We start from the raw sequence: 17058 nt of genomic DNA on the forward strand, positions 1-17058 counted from the left end.
TCCCATTTTTTGTTTTGATACAGCCGCTTGTGTTAGATATCTCCTCTGCTGTGATGTTTCTAAGACTATGCCCTTATAATGAAGGTTTAAATTTAATCTTTTGTCATGGTAGGATCAAGTATTCATAGACTTACTACTTTGACTATTTCGAAATTAATTACTGCTTTTTTTTGTGACTGTGGTTTTTAGATGAAAAGCAAAAGTCGTTCTGATTTGTCGGAACTTAAAGTAGGACAAAGCACTATTGAAGATATAATGTCAAGAGCTTATGACAGTTTTGATATCCAGCTCACCAGTATACAGTTACTCTACAGCAAACATGGTGAGTATTCATAAAAGTAAATCTGTCTTTAATAGATTAAAAATATTTCAGTAGTTGATGTACCTTCGTATTTTTAACTGAAACAGTGGAGAATCTTTGGGACATGTTTCTCTAAACTCAGATTTTAAACTCCATCATGTGAACATATTAAGAACTTCCAAAACATACATCTAGGTCTTAGATTCCAACCTTATCTTTTGCTAAATAGATGAACCAAAACCCCTGTTTCTGAAGACTCCAAAATGTCTCATTTGATTTAGAGCGTAATAAATACATACTTTTGCTCTTATTCCAACAGTGTAATTAATTTATGATGTATTTTCATTCAGTGCCTTTGTCTGACTTCCCTCCAAATTAAAAGCAGAATACATGAGTAGTTTCAGGTATGATCATTTTGTGAGGGTGAAGAAAGGATCAGAATCCCTTACTGAGGGAAACTTCTAATAGTAGTTTGTGAACTAACAATGTAGAAAAAGTCAGAATCAAACAAGTCTAAGACATTTAATTCTTGTAGTTCCGGAGGAGAATCCAAAGCCTGAACTCCTAGTACAATGCATGTTAAGAATTAGGTCCTTAGAAGTCTGCATCATTGTTTGGGTAGATGTTTAGATGTTAACAGTGGAAAGTGTTAAGTACTGCAGTGTGTCTGAAGTCCTGATCCTGTACAGTATGCATGTATTGAAGAGCTATTAAAGAGACTCTGTCACCTGAATTTTTAACAATGTATATTAAGTAATATCAGGTGCCTTAATTCCGTAATATGTGTAATGAAAATAAATGTCATTCAGTTTCAAAGCCTAGGGATTTTTTTGTTCCTCTAGATGAAAACTGGCAAGAGGCTCGTAAGCTGAAATACTCATCTCAACATATCTTGCAGCCCTTGGATGTGAAAGTGGAATTTAGCAGAGCTATGGTTGTCACAGATGCAAGAATGCCCAAGTAAGTCTAGTTCCTGTTTTTGAATTTTACAGTAAATTACGTTTTTTTTAGGGGGAGAAGAAAAGATAATCAAGTATCTATTTATAATTCTTACGCTAGTTTACATCAGCCACATGTATCGCACTTCTAAGATTCACATTTCGTCCTAAATACTTTATTTAATATACTAATCATAGTCCAAATTAGGTCTTTCTGATACACATTTTAGTCCTCATTGGAAATATGGAGGGACAGGAAATGTGAACTTACAATGCCTCTCTTATAAACATCACAAAATATTTTGAAAAGTGATTTGCTGTCTTACTCCGTTACTTTTGTTTAGGTTATTTGTCAGTGTTGTTTATCTACCTCAGATCTCTTCTCAAGGAAAGAGCTCTTAATGCATAGAGTGTACACTTAGGCTTATTTAGCAGAAAAGTTATTGCTTATGGAAGTTGTACTCAGAAGGCGTTTTCATGTTGCTACTGTTGAAGCAAATTTGATGTCCAAGACCACTGAGACAGAAGGGCAAAGATAATTCTGCACATATTTTGGAAAAAGCATCCTCACTAATGTCTGACAAGGACACTACTTGTTAAAAATTCCATTGTTTTTGAAGTGCCATTAATGCATTACAACATAATATGGTTTTTAGGACAATCATGATAGAACAAACTAGCTTACACTTCATTCTTAAAACTGTTAGAAATTCAGATTTTAGCTAGGCACTTGTGGGCATAAAAATTGGCATAGGCCGTGGCAGAAAAATGTTTAGCACAGTCAGGGGGCAATTTATGAAATGAAAATTGCAAAGAATGTGAAGATCATAAAGACCAGTTGTTCTCCAGGTACCCTGTACCCTGAGCTGGTAGATAGGGATGGGGAGCAGAGTGAAGCCCTCATAACTGGCAAGGAAATGGTTAGCGACCTGCTAAACTACTTAGACGTATGCAAGTCTTTAGGGCTGGATGGGATACACGCAAAGGTACTGAGAGAGTTGTCAAAAGTGCTCACCAAGACACTTTCCATCATTTATCGGCAGTCCTGCCTATCAGGGGACGTCCCAGTCAACTGTCAGCTAGCAAACATGATGCCCATCTGCAAGAAGGTCTGGAAGGAGTGTCTGGGAAACTCCAGGCCTATTAGTCTAACCTTGGTGCCATGGAAGCTCATGGAGCAGATTATCTTGAGTGCCATCATGCTGCATCTGCAGGGCAACCAGGTGATCAGGCCCAATCAGCATGGGTTTATGAAAGGCAGGTCCTGCTTGACGAACCTGATCTCCTTCTATGACAAAGTGACGTGCTCAGTGGATGAGGGAACAGCTGTGGATGTGGTCTACCTAGACTTCAGTAAGGCTTTTGACACTGTTTCCCACAGCATTCTCCTGGAGAAACTGGCTGCTCATGGCTTGGACTGGTGTACGCTTCATTGGGTTAAAAGCTGGCTGGGTGTCTGGACCCAAAGAATTGTGGTGAATGGAGTTAAATCCAGCTGCAGTCTGGTCTGGTCACTAGTGGAGTCCCCCAGGGCTCAGTACTGGGGCCAGTTCTCTTCAATATCTTTATCAGTGATCTGGATGAGGGGATCAAGTGCACCCTGAGTAAGTTTGAGGACAACACTAAGTTGGGCACAAGTGTTAATCTGTTCAAGGGTAGGAGGATTCTGCAGAGGGATCTGGATAGGCTGGGGTGATGGGCCAAGGCCAACTGTATGAGGTTCAGTAAAGCCAAGTGCCAGGTCCTGCACCTGGGGCACAACAACCCCATGCAACCCTACAGGCTGGGGGAAGAGTGACTGGAAAGGGACCTGGGGCTATTGGTCAATAGCCAGCTGAACATGAGCCAGCAGTGTGCTCAGGAGGCCAAGAAGGCCAACAGCATCCTGGCTTGTATCAGAAATAGTGTGGCCAGCAGGACTAGGGAAGTGATTGTTCCTCTGTACTCAGCTCTGGTGAGGCTGCACCTCCAATACTGTGTTTGATTTGGGGCCCCTCGCTACAAGAAGGACGTTGATGTGCTAGAGTGTGTCCAAAGAAGGGCAACAAAGCTGGTGAGGGGTCTAGAAAAACAAGTCTTAGGAGGAGCAGCTGAGGGAGTTGGGGTTGTTTAGCCTAGAGGAAAGGCTTTGGGAGACCTTACCATGCTCTACAATTACCTTAAAGGAGGCTGTAGTGAGGTGGGGATTGGTCTCTTCTCCCAAGTGCCGAGTGATAAGACAAGAGTGGAAATGGCCTTAAGTGGCACCATGGGAGGTCTTGATTGGATTTTAGGAAAAATTTCTTCACTGTAGGGGTTGTGAAGTATTGGAACAGGCTGCATAGGGAAGTAGTTGAGTCACCATCCCTGGAGGTCTTCAAAACACAGAATCACGGAGTATACGTCTAGTTGTCAAGCTTAGTGACATGGTTTAATGGCAGTGCTAGGTTAAAGGTTGGGCTATATGATTGTAGAGGGCTTTTACAACCTAAACGACTGTATTCTGTCCTATGAATCTAGGATTTGTTTACTCAGAAGTAAAATAATGCATACCACTAATGCTGTGTGTTGTGAATACAGAGCATTGATTTTGTGGTACAATGGTGCCACCTTCCGGAAAGCTGGGAAGCTAGCTTCTGAATTTTAATGTCTTGACATGGTAAAACATTGTACTCTTTTCCTCCTTACCTTTTCTATTTGGTGGAAAAGGTTAGATAAGAGAACTAAAAAGACAAATTCTTGAGAGTTGTACATCAGGAAGCCCAGGGAGAGAAAGTGAGATTTCATTTCTGTGGTCATATAACAGACTGTTGTTTTAATGTAGGTTTGTAATTGGGTTATGCTAATATATCCTGGGTTAAGGAGTGTCTGCTCTTAATGAAAGCACCTATTGCTGTATCATATTACCACTTGTCATGGCATGCAACACAAAGAGAAGTGCATACCAGGTGTGCTTTTCCTTTTGGCTGTTTATCTCTGTCAAGACTGATTCTGAGAAATTTTTCCATAATGTATGTTATTTGTGTTCCATATTCTCATATGGTCTCTTAAATGACAGTAAAAGGTTTCTATTTGCTTTTGTTGTTGAAGCATTATTTCTTGCAGATCAGCTGGTGCTTCTGAGTGTCTGTGCTATCTCACAACTGTTTGATTGTGATAAGCATATACCACAGTGAGTTAATGATCAAAACTAACATCTTAACCCTCACCAAGAGCAAATAGCCAATCTAGCATAACTGAACTTTTTACTTTCTTCAATCTCCAGATGATTCTAGGATGGATTTTGAAGGTGATACTGTAATACTTTAGTCCTCTACCAGTCTCAAAATGGCTGGGATAGCAGCTCTTCACATGATGGTGGAGATTTGACCTTCTCTTTAACGGCTTGCTGCTGCTGCTTCTTGCTTCAAATTCTTTAGAAGTTTGAAGTGTTGAGAACTTGGATTACCTTTCGGATAGTACATATCCTGTTATGACTGTGTGACAAATTTTTAAATTTGGTTATCTATCTCCCAAATCGGTTAAAACAACAAATGTTTTAATTGTTCCTGGTTTTTATCTCTCACTATTGTGGTGGTTTTAACCCTGCTGGGCAGCTGAACTCCTCCTCAACCGCTCTCTCACTTCCCCTCCTCAAAGGAAGAGGGGGAGGAAAAGGAAAGGAGAAACTGAAAGCAAACTAAGAGCACCTTCCTCCCCACTCCCTTCTTCTACCTTCTCCCCCCAAGCAGCGCAGGGGAACAGGGAACGGGGGCTGTAGTCAGTCCCTGACACTTCTCTTCGTCTCCTCCACGTCTTCATGGTCACTCTCTGCCCCTGCTCCACATGGGGTCTCTCTCACAGGATGCTGTCCTTCCCAAACTGATCCTGTGGGGGCTTTTCGCAGGCAGCAGCTCTTCAAGAACTGCTCCCACATGGCTCCGTACCATGGGGTCCATCCATCCCCCAGGAGCAAACTGCTCCAGCACGGGTCCCCCATGGGCAGCAGCTCCCCCCAGACCCCCTGCTCCTGCATGGGCTCCTCTCCACAGGCTGCAGCTCCGGCCCGGGGCCTGCTCCTGCGGGGGCTCTCCATGGGCCGCAACCTCCTCCAGGCCACATCCACCTGCTCCAGCGGGGACTCCTCCACCCATGGGCTGCAGCGTGGAGATCTGCTCCATGTGGGACCCGTGGGCTGCAGGGGGACAGCCTGCTCCACCAGGGACCTCTCCACAGGCCGTGGGGGAACTGCTGCTGCGTGCCTGGAGCACCTCCTGCCCTCCTGCTGCACTGACCTTGGGGTCTGCAGGGCTGTTTTTCTCACATGTTCTCACTCCTTCTCACACCTAAAAAGCTTGTAATTGGATGCTTGTATTTTCTTGATTCTTTAATGTTGCCTATACTTCTTCAGGAGACCCTTGAATCCAGTTGAATTATTGTTCAAAACAGTAATGAATTTACCAGGCCTTAGTGCTGGCTTTGCTTAGGAAGGCACGTCTCTATATTGATGCCTGAATGAGAATAGTAATTTATGTAGTTCACATTGATTAAAGAGCACTAGATCAAGCACCTTTCATTGCTGACTTGTATTTTTAAAATATCAAGGCATCTGCTCATATTTTTTTACCCTTAAAATGAACTTTCACTCTGTGTTTGGATCTGAGTATCTGCCTTTCACTCCTGAGAACAGGATGCACTGCTCCTTATAGTTTCTGTGCTTTCATCTTTGGGAACACTAATAAGATTCTGTTATTTTGTAGACTGTTTAAGTTTTTTGTTTTCTCTGGTTGTAGGGTTCCCCCATTTTGTGAAGCAGGTTACTGGGAGAATGTTGTCTGTTTTTTGAAGGTGTTTGAAGGTAGTATTAGGATACCAAAGTTGAGAGCATCCTACTATACAATATATAGTCTCCATTTAAAAAAATAAATACGTCCTATTTGAAGGAATGTCCATATTGACTGGAGCTTTGAAAGTGGTTCTACTTTAGACAGAAGGAAATGTTATGGATGCCAGTCTGAACCATGGCAGAAGTTTCTGCACAGATTCCTTCATGGACCGAAGTACCGAGTTTTTCTATTTCTCAGTTACTGCCCACAAACTGAGAATAACTGCATTCTACTTCTAGATGTTTTCTGTATGTTAAAAGCTTTTTTTTTTGAAGGACCAGAATTATTTGCATTATCTATGCCTTGTGTCTGCTAAATGCTTTCTTATGCCAGGTATATATGGGCTGTCCGTTTTACAAATACTCATCAGAAGCTGACCTTTCCCTCAACAACTAGCAGGCAATAGTAGAGTAAAGGATAGGTGCAGTTGATTACAATATGAAATCTTTATCCTAGTTGCTGTAGTCTTGCTTAAAGCTAGTAAAGATGAGAGTGAAGACTTCATCTCTCTCTATATATGTATGTATAAATCTATGGGAAAAAAACAAAAGAATGATATCCGTCTTTATTGTACAGCTACACATTTGTCTGGTTGTCCCCCTTCCTCTCCCCCTTCCCGTCCCAGAACCCCCCTACCCTGCCCTCCCTTGACACCACCCCCCACACACACACAAAAAAAAAAAAAAAGGAAGAAAAACGGGGACAACAAAAAGTGTAAATTTCTTTCTAACAGTACTGGAATTATGAACATAAATCATAAGTAGATGAAATTAAATTCCTTCAGACTTTATGTATCAAAAACATATACATAGTAAAAAAGTAGAAACTTACTGCTACTATTTGACAGATACAAATTCAGGTTTGCTCAGTTATGAAGTGTTTTTTCCAGTTACTCTTGTATCTCAAAGTTAGTTGAGGGTGACTGAAAACTTTGGATTTTTTTTTTCCCCTCACATTATCTCCATGTTCCTCTGGAGACTGAGCCTTGAGTTAAGCACAATGAAATTGAAGGAAACAGCAGGTCCTGTTTCTTACATCCACTGTGTTAAGCATCTGCTGCTGCCCGCTGTTGGTGATGGTTGGCTTGTTGAATGGACCAGACCTCTTTTATATGTTCTAATTAGCTGTTGGAATAAATACATAATAAGGTTCTTGGAGACAGTTTTTTGCTTTTGGAGACAGTTTTCTATGCTGCTCAGTTCTGTGAGGAACTGGGATGCGTTTTATGTCTTTAAAAAGACAGTGACTATATTCAGTTCTACTTCATATCGTCAAAAGTCTATTCAAACAGGGTTAAAATACATTTTATTGATGACATTTTTAAAGAGTTATTTTATTCCCCTGTGTCTTTTATGTCTATGACATTTATTTCTATGTTTGCTATGTAAACTAATATTAGAGCCAGGTTAAATATACATAACTTCGAGAAAGTTATTTGTGTACTTTGCTTGAAATTTTAGGTTGCAAACATTCTTACGCGAAATTTTTTTTTTGTAAAATACTGTGTGAGGGCTTAGCTGTGTGATTTACTGCAAGTAATTAAATGAAAAATATGAACAAGAATGAGCAATTTCTGATTGTAAGGATAATATGCTTTATGTAACCAAATTAGGAGTTATTTGCAGCCTTCATCCAGAAGACATTGTACCAAATGGAAATATAAATTAATATCTAGATATTTATTAGTTAGTGATCTCTTCTGTGTGCAACAGAAGTTATGTGTCTGTGTTAAATGTAATGGTTAGATGACCTTCCTTCTGACCAGGAAGAGTAGTGTATTTTTCAGAAGAAAATGAATGTGTTGTCTGAATGAAATAGTTATACGATAACATTGATTATTTATCTAACAGGTTCAAACTGTCTGGACAACTGCCTTTACTTTCGGTCCAAATATCAGACCAAAAGCTGACAAGTATCTTGGAGCTAATTGATAGCATTCCTAAACCAGAAAGTGCTCCTGCTACCACTTCTCCTCCAAAAATAACTGAGGTAAGATTTTTAAAAATGATTTCATCAATACTAATGACAAAAATAAATTTCTTGCTGTTAGCACAGCAGTTATTAAATGAGCAGAGGAAAGTGGAGAACAAGCATTTACTTAGAACCTCTCAAAACTTGTAGCTAATTCTGTAGAGCTATAGAAATCTTACTTGTCATTTAGTTTGTGTTTATTATGATCTTTAGTCTCTAATTGAGATTTTTTTTTTAACTCAGCCACCAGAAAACTATGACAAAAAAAGTACTTTTGCAACTCTGGGACTTTGCTTCGTATTAATCTTGATGAACGTGTGTTCATCATTCATGTTTAGCTGAAGATTAATTCAATTTTACCTTCAAGCTTACACATGCATCGTAGTGTTTCAGAGTTTGGGTACAGCTATTTTGTTTAGAGAAAGAAATAGCTAAAATTTCATAATTTTAAGCAGTTTAAATACTACGTAGATGTTAGGCAGCAGTTTAAAGCAAAACAAAAATACCCCATCAGTGGTTAGTATTGGCGCAATAGTGCCTGTCTAAGAAAAGTGGTATTTGTCACTGCTTCAGTTCAGTTCACTTCAGTTTCTCACAGCTTTTTAATTATTATTATTGTTCACTTATATAACACACTTGAGTTAGTGCCAGTTCTGTCTTGTTTTTCTAAGTTTTTGGAGTGTGAAGTGAATTCTATCCCTATTTCCCTACCTCCTTTCCTAAGTGAAAATCATTGGAGTCAATGTTTTATGCTTTCTTAAAGGATTGCTACTTTCCTGTTAGTATTCCTGAAAAGTGTATATTAACTTTTGATAATCATCCGTTTTTAAGAAAATTAGGAAGTGAACTCCTAATTGCTTATTTTTAACATCTCTCTAATGTGCACAGTCTGGCTATGTTTTATATATATATTTTTAAAACAGTCTTTTCATTGTAACACAAGCAAAATCTCAATGTCAAAGACAAAATGGGCTATCTATGTTTCTCTCATTTGTGAATACTGCTAATTATCCATTATTTAATCTTTCGTGTACTTTGTTCTAAACGAATAATGGTCAACTTTCTTTGTGTGTGTTTGTTTTGAGATTACTTAAAAAAAAATATCTTTCCATCTTTATTTGTTACAAAAATTATTCTGTCATTTTCGTTGTGGCTATCAATGCACCTTTTGGTGTTGCTTTGTGTGTTATTTTAGCATAATATTCAATAATAGTACATGCACATGACTAGACATACACCTTTTGAAAGTATATGTTGAGTGAAATTTCTCTTTAACATGTAGTTCCATCTTTTAAGTAGTAATATGAAAATTCTAGCTAGTTCTGACCTGCTCTTTTACTTGTCATGTATTAATAGTATTCTCAGCCAAAAGCCGCTGCAGCCTCTGCTGTTTTGAGCAAGTAGTCATAGGAAAACTTTCTTCAAGGATAAAAGTTGGGATTTTAATTTTACATAGGTAAAATGTGCACATATGAAATGACTGTCATTTATTTGTACAATGTATATACTTGAATTTAATTAGAAAATTTATCTGTTACATTAAAAAACCTTTAACTTTGTGCTTAGTATTCCCTGTACATTACTTGTTACATTCAAGATCAGGTTTGGAAAGTCAATGTGAATGTGACTGATTATATGCAGCATCCATATTGAAATCTGTGGTTAAACTTGTCTGGTTAAGTCTCCATTTGTTACAGGGCTTGACAGACTTGACAGACAGAATTGCTGGTATAAAATTCAGTTAACTTGTGCAGATTTGATGGTTTGTTGTGGTTGAGGTACTGTCATGCCTTCATCCCTGTAGCTGAAATTCTTCTGAGCTTTGTTGCCATCACTTCTGAGAAGAAAAGGATGAGAAACCTTTATTCAGCACTCTGAATGTGAAACTTGAAGTTTGCGTTTTGAATTAGTGGAGGAATTGTTCTTGGACTGTGAAAACAGAAGACACTTCTGAACAGATCCTTCTAGGTTTCTGCACTTCTGAAGTAGTCTTAGAATGTGAAAGTCTTGCAGATGAGATATTGAGATACTTTCATAATTGCAAGACGTAGTATATCTATCACTCAGACATGGATATATTGAGTAAGGTCAACTTATGTAGGCTGGAGAGTGGGAAGTGGTTAAAAAGTGAAGAGCGAGATGAAATGGGGAGTCTTGGTACGCTATTGGAAACAACATTCATTCAAAGATGAGTGTCCTGTTGTTGGTACAATTCTTAGTTTTCTGAAGATAACAAGAGCTACTAAATGAGTAAGATTAGGTTTTAAATGTAGCAGTAACTGAAAAAGAAATGAGAATCACTGTCATCTGGACAGCCCAGAGCCAAAAGTATTCAAGCAAAGTGGTGTACAGACAATAAACACCTCTCTACCTTATTTTGGGACTCAGTGCAAGGTCCATGTATGCTAAACACACATGTGGAATGTGCAGAGGAGCATTCTTTACAAAATGAAACGAGTAATTTTGCTTTCTGAGGCTTGATGTGAAATTTATCTTTGCCGAATAAACCATATAATTACAAAATCACAGAATCATCTAGGTTGGAAGAGACCTCCAAGATCACCTAGTCCAACCTCTGACCTAACACTAACAAGTCCTCCACTAAACCATATCACTAAGCTCTACATCTAAACGTGTTTTCAAGACCTCCAGGGATGGTGACTCAACCACTTCCCTGGGCAGCCCATTCCAGTGCCTAACAACCCTTTTGGTAAAGAAGTTCTTCCTAATATCCAACCTAAACCTCCCCTGGCACAACTTGAGCCCATTCCTCCTCGTCCTGTCACCAGGCACGTGGGAGAATAGACCAACCTCGCTACAGCCTCCTTTAAGGTACCTGTAGAGTGCGATAAGGTCGCCCCTGAGTCTCCTCTTCTCCAGGCTGAACAACCCCAGCTCCCTCAGCCGCTCCTCGTAAGACTTGTTCTCCAGACCCCTCACCAGCCTCGTCGCCCTTCTCTGGACTCTCTTGAGCACCTCCACGTCCTTCTTGTAGCGAGGGCCCCAAAACTGAACACAGTACTCGAGGTGCGGCCTCACCAGAGCTGAATACAGGGGGACAATCACCTCCCTAGTCCTGCTGGCCACACTGTTTCTTATACAAGCCAGGATGCTGTTGGCCTTCTTGGCCACCTGAGCACACTGCTGACTCATATTCAGCCAACCATCAACCGGTACTCCCAGGTCCTTCTCGGCCAGGCAGCTTTCCAACCACTCATCTCCCAGCCTGTAGCACTGCTTTGGGTTGTTGCGCCCCAGGTGCAGGACCCGGCACTTGGCCTTGTTGAACTTCATGCAGTTGGCCTCAGCCCATCGGTCCAGCCTATCCAGATCCTCCTGCAGAGCCTTCCTACCCTCGAGCAGATAGGTGCGTGTGTCAAACTTGGTGTTGTCCGCAAACTTACTGAGGGTGCACTCGATCCCCTCATCCAGATCATCGATAAAGATATTAAAGAGGACTGGCCCCAGTGCCGAGCCCTGGGGGACTCCACTAAGAGAACCTAGCTCTGCCAAATATAGTGCAACGTGGAGTGAAGATTCTTGTTCCACTTTCTACATGTAGTGGCGGAACAGTGACAATTCACACATTCTCAGTTACTGCTCTGGGTTGTAGGCAACTGCATTTTAAAATTACAGACTCTGTTAACACCTGTTTCCCCAGATACATCACAGAATGATGATCGCCTTCCACTAGATCAGGTGGCTCATAGTCCCCTTGAACCTGGCCTTAAACACTTCAGGGACAGGGCATCCTCAACTTCTCTGGGCAACCAGTTGCTGTGTCTCACCACCCTCAGAGTGAAGAACTTATTTGAAATGTTTAATCTAAATCTACCCTTTTTTAGTTTAAAGCAATTCCCCCTTGTCTGATCGCTCCACTCCCTGACAAAAGAGTCCCTCCCCAGCTTTCCCCTAGGCCTCCTTTAGGTATTGGAAGGATGCTATAAGGTCTCCCCAGAGCCTTTACTCTTTTCCAAGCCGAACAACCCCAACTCCCTCAGCCTGTCTTCATAGAGTAAGTGCTCCAGCCCCTTGACCATCTCTCTGGCCCTCCTCTGGACTTGTTCTAATATGTCCATGTCCTTCTTGTGCTGGGGGCCCCAGAACTGAACACAGTACTCCAGGTGGGGTCTCATGAGAGCAGAGTAGAAGGGGAGAATCATCTCCGTCTCCCTGCTGGCCATGCTTCCTTTGATGCTGCCCAGAACACAGTTGGCTTTCTGTGCTTCGTGTGTGCATTGCCAGCTCATGCTGAGCTTCTCACCAGCCACCACCCACCGGTCGTTCTCCTCAAGGCTGCTCTCAATCCATTCTCCGCCCAGCCTGTGTTTGTGTTTAGGATTGCCCCAGCCCAAAAAAAGGTCCAGTAAAGGACCTTGCACTTGGCCTTGTTGAACCTCATGAGGTTCACACAGGTCCACCTCTCCAGCCTGTCCAGGTTCCTCTGGATGGCATCCCTTCCCTCCAGCTTGTCAACTGCACCACAGAGCTTGGTATCATCGGCGTAGTTGCTGAGGCTGCACTTGATTCCATTATCCATGTCTCCAACAAAGATGTTAAACAGTGCCAGTCCCAATACAGACCTCCAAGATACATCAGTTGTTGCTGATCTTCCACTTTGATGTTGAGCTGTTGACCACAACTCTTTGAGTGCAACCATCCAGTCAATTCCTTTCCCACTGAGAGGTCCATCCATCGAATCCGTATGCCTCCAATTTAGAGACAAGAGCGTCATGGGGGACAGTGTCAAATGCTTTGCACAAGTCCAGGTAGATGGTATCAGTTGCTCTGCCCCTGTCCACCAAAGCTGTAACTGTATTGTAGAAAGCCACCAGATTTGTCATGAAAAAATTTGAACACAATGTGGACAATCTTGGACAGAATTTTGGACACAATTTTGTCATGCATGATGAAATTTGGACACAATTCTGTCTACTATTATATTCTCTCTATCCCTTTTTTCTTTTTTTCTTTTTTTTTTTCTTTTTTTTTTTCTGTTCTTTTTCCTTTACTGCCACTGGTATTGTGTAATTTTATAAAGAACAGCTAGTCTTTTACTGTTCTCTGAAGCTGCTATTCTGTAATCCTTTGAGGGGCTAGGTTTTGTCTTTCCTGTGTTTTGTATGATGTCCGGTCTGTGTCCATATTTTGATCTGTGAAGTTGGATATTTGAACCCCTTCACTCTGTTTCCAGATGGATTATCTCTGCAGCTATTCAGCTGTGTAACACCTGCTGTTTCTGTTCTATTTAAGCCTCTTTTCTTCCCATACTTTTAGTTATTAATAACGTTCATTTAGAATGTTTTGTGCTTAAAATAAGACTGATTAAGTTCTAAAGCTTCTATGCAGTAGCATTTGTGCATGCAATAGCATGAGCAAAGAATTCAAGCAAAAATTTATATGGTGTCTTCTATTTCAGGCTGCGATATCCCCTGTACTCTCAGTGCCACATTTATCACAAGGCGTGCTTCCTGTTTTGGATCTTCATTCGTTTGTGGAATCAGGTAATACAATCTATTTTACAGTCTGATTTATTGAACAGTTCAACTTAATTTTTTAACTACATTGGGTTCATTTGTTTCTCCTGGAGTAAGTGACCATTCTGAGGCTTTGTTTCAAATTCTTGAGGCTATGCTATATTCTATTTAGTTTCTTATTCACTCTGTACAAAACACTTATGCATTTACTCTGTACAAAACATTTACGCATTTTCTCAAAGCAGCACAATTTTCAGTGCTTGCTCTTTCCATTACTTTTCTTGAAGTAGAACTTTTCTTTCACAGGATGGGTTGTTTATTTTTTGTCCTTGAATATGTTACAATAGATATGTATCAGAAAAGACATGTCAAATGCCCTTTATAACTCATACTGTCTTGGAAAATGGTGAGACTTGTGATGGCCTGTATTTATATGGGTCTTTAATATGCCATTGTTCCCTACTGAGTAAATTTTTAGGAGAATTTCAAGTTCTTCATATTTCAAAAAGCTTTAGGTTTTAAGTCATTTTCAATAAGTGTGAAGAATTCTGGGTCTATACTCATTGTGAAATAAATTCTGTAAAGAACTCTTGTAGGACATAGAGAATAAAATTAGCTTTTTCAATAACCTGTTAACCTGATGAAGTGTGCAGCAGTGCTCTGAATTTTAGCTTTTTGAATCAAACCTTGGACATTCTGGTGAGCATTCCTGGTGGATTTTGAAAATCAAAACTAAATTGAGAGAAAAGCAAAGATCCACTAAGTAATTAAAAGTAAAGTTAAAAGTCTTAGGAGTTGGATATTCAGGGTGTTGATTCAGAACATGTGTAGTAACGTGTATGTCATTTTTTGCTTCAGTACGTACTTAGTCCTCTCATCATGATTTTAATTATTTTCTTTGAAGGTTTTTATCTTTTACTTTGTTGCATATAGTAGAATTAAAAAATACTAAGTGACTGTGAGAAACTATTGTGTTATAAACAAACAGCATTTTGACTTTCACAGGATCAAGCAGAAGATACTCTGCAGAGGAACTGATCATGTTTAATACCAACTTTCTGTTCAAACAGTTTAGCTTAATTGGAACATTCCATCTAATAGTTATAGTTGAAGAATAATGAAATATATCAGTGTTGTTTCAACATCAGTTGCCCTACCTTTGCCAAAACATTCAGTTGGGGAAATAGAGAAGAATACTTTCTCTGCTCTCCCAAAGTCAATGATGAATGTAGTTTGTGACACTAGCAAAATTATAGGCAAAGCTAGTTATTTTTGCATTGATGTAATCACTTCTAATTCAGTGTGTCTACAGTGTTTATACAGATATGTATCTGTGCATCTTCATCTATTTTTATGAGTTCTTTTAGATGCCCAAAGGTAAAATATCTTTCCCCTCTTAAAATTAGGGTGAGGTGAGAATGAAAACTTGTAACAGTTAATTTGAGAAAGTAATAACTAGATTTTGATTGAATCAGGTTTGTTTTTAAATTATATTATACATGGCAACTGTGCAAACATTTTGATTGACTCATATATTTCCCTACCTTCCCCCCAGATTCCAGGGTGCTTTTAAACCATAGAATATACCTCCTCATGTCATCTGTTCAGTTTTGTCAGAAGAAAGATAGACGTTCCTTTAACTTCACAGCTGCTGGTTTCTTGGTGAAAGGAAAATGCCATATTAGACTGTTCCATCTATTGGTCATTGTAGTACTTGTCTAATAACATCAGGTGGAATAAAGCTTTGCTTTTTCTCACAAACCTGATGAAGTCAGCAGCAGTTGGTTCAACAGAAGAGATGTCTTGCCTTTAGTGTGGACTAATAGCTTAATGAGACACTGTGCTCATTTTTGCATAGCCAGTAGTGAGAGAATGCTGGCAGAGGAGTTAATGAGAGTTGATGAAGTGATAGTGCAGCTGTAGGTGTTGTGGAGGCAGGAACTGAGGCAAGTGTAGAAACAGATTTAGCTAGGTGATCTTCCCAGAGTTGTCTACATCTCTAAATATTTACATGTACATAAAAATTATAGGTCATATTACTGCAAAATACTGGTTGTCTAAAATGTGTATGTAACATTGTTGTGAATTAATCTTTAGAATCAGAAGAAGAATTTTATGATGCTCTAAGCAGTCCTGTGGAAGACATGCCATTTTTTGAAGCCCCATCTGGTTCCCTCACACGAGCTAGCAGTATAAAGCGAAAAAAACTACGTAAACAAGAATCTTTGAAAAATATGACTGAATTTCAGCTGAGGTTTGAAGTAGCTGAGGTAAAGTTACATTTTTTTTTGTCTCTTCAAAGCACACCTGATCTATGACTCTTTCCTGTTCATTGTGTTCACAAATTCATGTTTGTAGAATTATTGGTTCCCTGTTTCTTGCTCAAACTATTCTGGAGCATTCAAGAGGTTGTTTTTGCTTTCAAGTCACAAATGCAGAAGCATCTGCATCTTCATCTGCAGTGAAATACCTTGTTTTGTCTACTTTCCCAATTCATTTTATCATTGAATTTCCTTTACCTAACCATCACTGGTAGAGCTCAGAAGCAGTATTATTCTCTGTGCATTCTTTTTTTTTTTTTTTTGGCTTAAGATGTAGTTTTTGACATCTCTTTTCCAAACGCTTCTGTGAGCACTGGGAAAACTGAATTAACGTTTCATGTCATACAATCACCCTATTTTTACCCTCTGTTTTTTCTCCAATTCTGTTGAACTCAAACATAGCAAGTTCACTGTGAGGCGTTTAATGGTTATTCTTGCTGCTTCAGACTTGAAAAAGAGTATTTTACCTAAGTGCTATCTGACTACATCAGTTGGTCTAATAACAGGTAGTGGCAATGACAGTGTTATTGCTGCTACTCAGTGTATAGCTTTACAAATAAACCATACAAAGTCAGTTAACTTTACAGATACTGTTTTAGGGTAGGATTTACAGAAAGGTTTCAACACATAGTAACTAGCTTGCAGCGTCTTGTTATGCTCTAGGCTTCTAAAAATAAAAAAATAATGAAAAGTCATTACTATTTTTTTTCTTAAGAATGACTAAGATGTTGTATTTTATATTCTTCTTTACTGGTAACTCTACCATTTCACAGTCTCTAAGAAAATGATATAAATAAAATCTGTAAAGAATCACCTACCTCTCCATTTGTTGCCTTTATAGTTTAAAAATGGAAAGGAAGACTGCATATATTTATTTTGTTTAGTTTATGAAAGACAATGGACAGCTCAGGTAGATATTTATTTAACAACATCTTTGTTGCGTATGATTGAAAAATCTGAAACTTCTCTTGGTTGATGTTCAGCTTGCAAATTCCTTAATGGCAGAGCTCCAAAAAAAAAATCCAATCACAGAATCATTAACGTTGGAAAAGACTTTCAAGATCATCTGGTCCAACCGTCACCCTACTGCCAATGTCACCCACTAAACCACCTCCCTGGTCCTGCTGACTACACTATTCCTGATACAAGCCAGGATGCCGTTGGCCTTCTTGGCCACCTGGGCACACTGTCAGCTCGTGTTCGGGC

General features: G+C 39.6%; 1 protein-coding gene across 4 annotated transcripts in view; it reads left to right on the forward strand.

Moving 5' to 3' along the window:
* Window positions 1-17058, forward strand: part of VPS13A (vacuolar protein sorting 13 homolog A) — a 121804-nt gene that overhangs the window by 30863 nt on the left and 73883 nt on the right. For all 4 annotated transcript variants that reach the window (XM_040540729.1, XM_040540730.1, XM_040540732.1 and 1 more), the window contains exons 21-25: window positions 190-322; window positions 1144-1261; window positions 7934-8072; window positions 13474-13558; window positions 15629-15801. In XM_040540729.1, coding sequence (XP_040396663.1) covers window positions 190-322; window positions 1144-1261; window positions 7934-8072; window positions 13474-13558; window positions 15629-15801 — 648 coding nt within the window. The remainder of the gene's footprint in view (window positions 1-189; window positions 323-1143; window positions 1262-7933; window positions 8073-13473; window positions 13559-15628; window positions 15802-17058) is intronic.

This window comes from Cygnus olor, chromosome Z, assembly GCF_009769625.2.
Source record: "Cygnus olor isolate bCygOlo1 chromosome Z, bCygOlo1.pri.v2, whole genome shotgun sequence".
Classification (NCBI taxonomy): Eukaryota; Metazoa; Chordata; class Aves; order Anseriformes; family Anatidae; genus Cygnus; species Cygnus olor.